This window comes from Penaeus monodon, chromosome 32 (genome assembly GCF_015228065.2).
Source record: "Penaeus monodon isolate SGIC_2016 chromosome 32, NSTDA_Pmon_1, whole genome shotgun sequence".
NCBI classification, from domain to species: domain Eukaryota; kingdom Metazoa; phylum Arthropoda; class Malacostraca; order Decapoda; family Penaeidae; genus Penaeus; species Penaeus monodon.
In genome coordinates, this window is record NC_051417.1 from 3,871,422 (window position 1) to 3,873,053 (window position 1,632).

Here is a 1,632-nt window from a genome sequence, read left to right on the forward strand (position 1 = left end):
GGAGGGGGGGGGGGGCAGAAGTTACCTTTGGCTACTCCCTATATGCTCTTACTCTTCTATCAACTACAGCAGAAAGGAAATTAGTTCCAGGTACCTCCATACATGTATACTACTTGTGATCTGTCAGTCATAGCAATGTTAAGAATTAACTTATGATGGTAGAATAAATATGATTTATTCTTAAATTATTTGTCTTCCAAGATAAATATGAGATACATATCATTTTGTAGTATATTTTTCTAACATAAGGACCTTTTTCCTAAACAAGAAAAAATCACACAAAGACATAGCTAACTTAAACAGGTGCCTATAATCAAGGTATAATTGTATCTTCTTTTTTAACAAGCTTTTCTGCTCAGTATTGTTAGCATAGCAAAATAAACTTTTGACTCTGGATTTTTTATGTTGTGTAAGCTCACGGTGGTAAAACAAAAGCTCTTCTTATGAAGAGAGACAACCTTTCTTGCACTGGACAAAAAGACACATCACAAAAAGGCAGGCGTGACATGCACAAGAAGACATGAAAATGGCTTACCTTTAAATTCTTTTAAGCCATTAGATAAAACTAATAATATACAGGAATATTATTTTTTACTTATACTGTGGTGTTGTGAACTTTAATTTACAACAAAAGAAATTTCAAGATTAAAATCATGACAGTTCATTATAATTCACTGATGTCTGATGATTACTGAAAAACTAACTTTGGTAGATATGGTTAACCCCAAATGTTTGCTACCTATATATCCATTGTTACTTGCATTAAATGAATAAAGCTCACTTAGGAATGGGTTCCAATTTTGGAAATAATACAATTAAGGAATGAAGGCAATGGTTATGGTAGGATACACACTTCGACAGAAGGTATGAAGGCACAAACTATGAATTGTCTCTCAAAAAATAATATAGAGGACAAAATGATGAAGCATCTTACTTTTCAAAGAAATCTAAAAACTCCTTGATACTAAATTCATTAAAAGGCATCAATGGGACCTTTAAGTGGTAAGAATGATTAATGAAGTATCAATGTAAGTAAATGGGGGCTCGGTGGGAGATAATAATAACTATCAGGCCTGGCTTAAATGTTTCAATCGCAAGCTACTACTAGCTTAACTGATTTGTTGCCTGCTTAATACATATGCCTCCACCTGAGTAAATACTTCTATTTACCAAAGCTGAGGAGTTAAAAGAAAACAAGGTCAGTCAGGTCTTGAAAATGCTGCTCGGACTGACCTTCACTTGCTAAATCACCCAACTTCATAATCATCCCTAACACTGGGCACAGATATATTACTATTACCAATCACTGAGTCTTACAGTTTTCAAATGTTATAAAATTTGCTTATGAAATTTCTGCTAGAGTGATGGGGGTCGTGATTCCCACGGGGCTTAAGGACGGACACTGGCTGGTATGGAAGTAGTAAATGTAGGCGTCTCAAGCTCCTCATGCTTCTTCATTCTTGTGCCCTACAAAAAATAAATAAATAAATAGGTTAGAATTAAACAGGAGTTCCAGTAGGGAATTGTGGAAATGTTTTTTATATATATTCATTAACTTTTGGCCACTGATAAACATAACAGAACCTTAAAAAAAAGTGTGAGAGTGTGTGTGCACAAATGAATAAAGAACAA

General features: G+C 34.1%; 1 protein-coding gene across 1 annotated transcript in view; it reads right to left on the reverse strand.

Annotated features, from left to right (window-relative positions):
- The window catches only part of LOC119593362 (chloride intracellular channel exc-4-like), a gene marked incomplete at its 5' end in the record, with an annotated part of 2,840 nt that continues 1,208 nt past the window's right edge, over positions 1-1,632 (reverse strand). Inside the window, 1 exon segment of the mRNA XM_037942288.1 lies at positions 1-1,467. Within this exon segment, the coding sequence (XP_037798216.1) occupies positions 1,390-1,467 (78 nt within the window).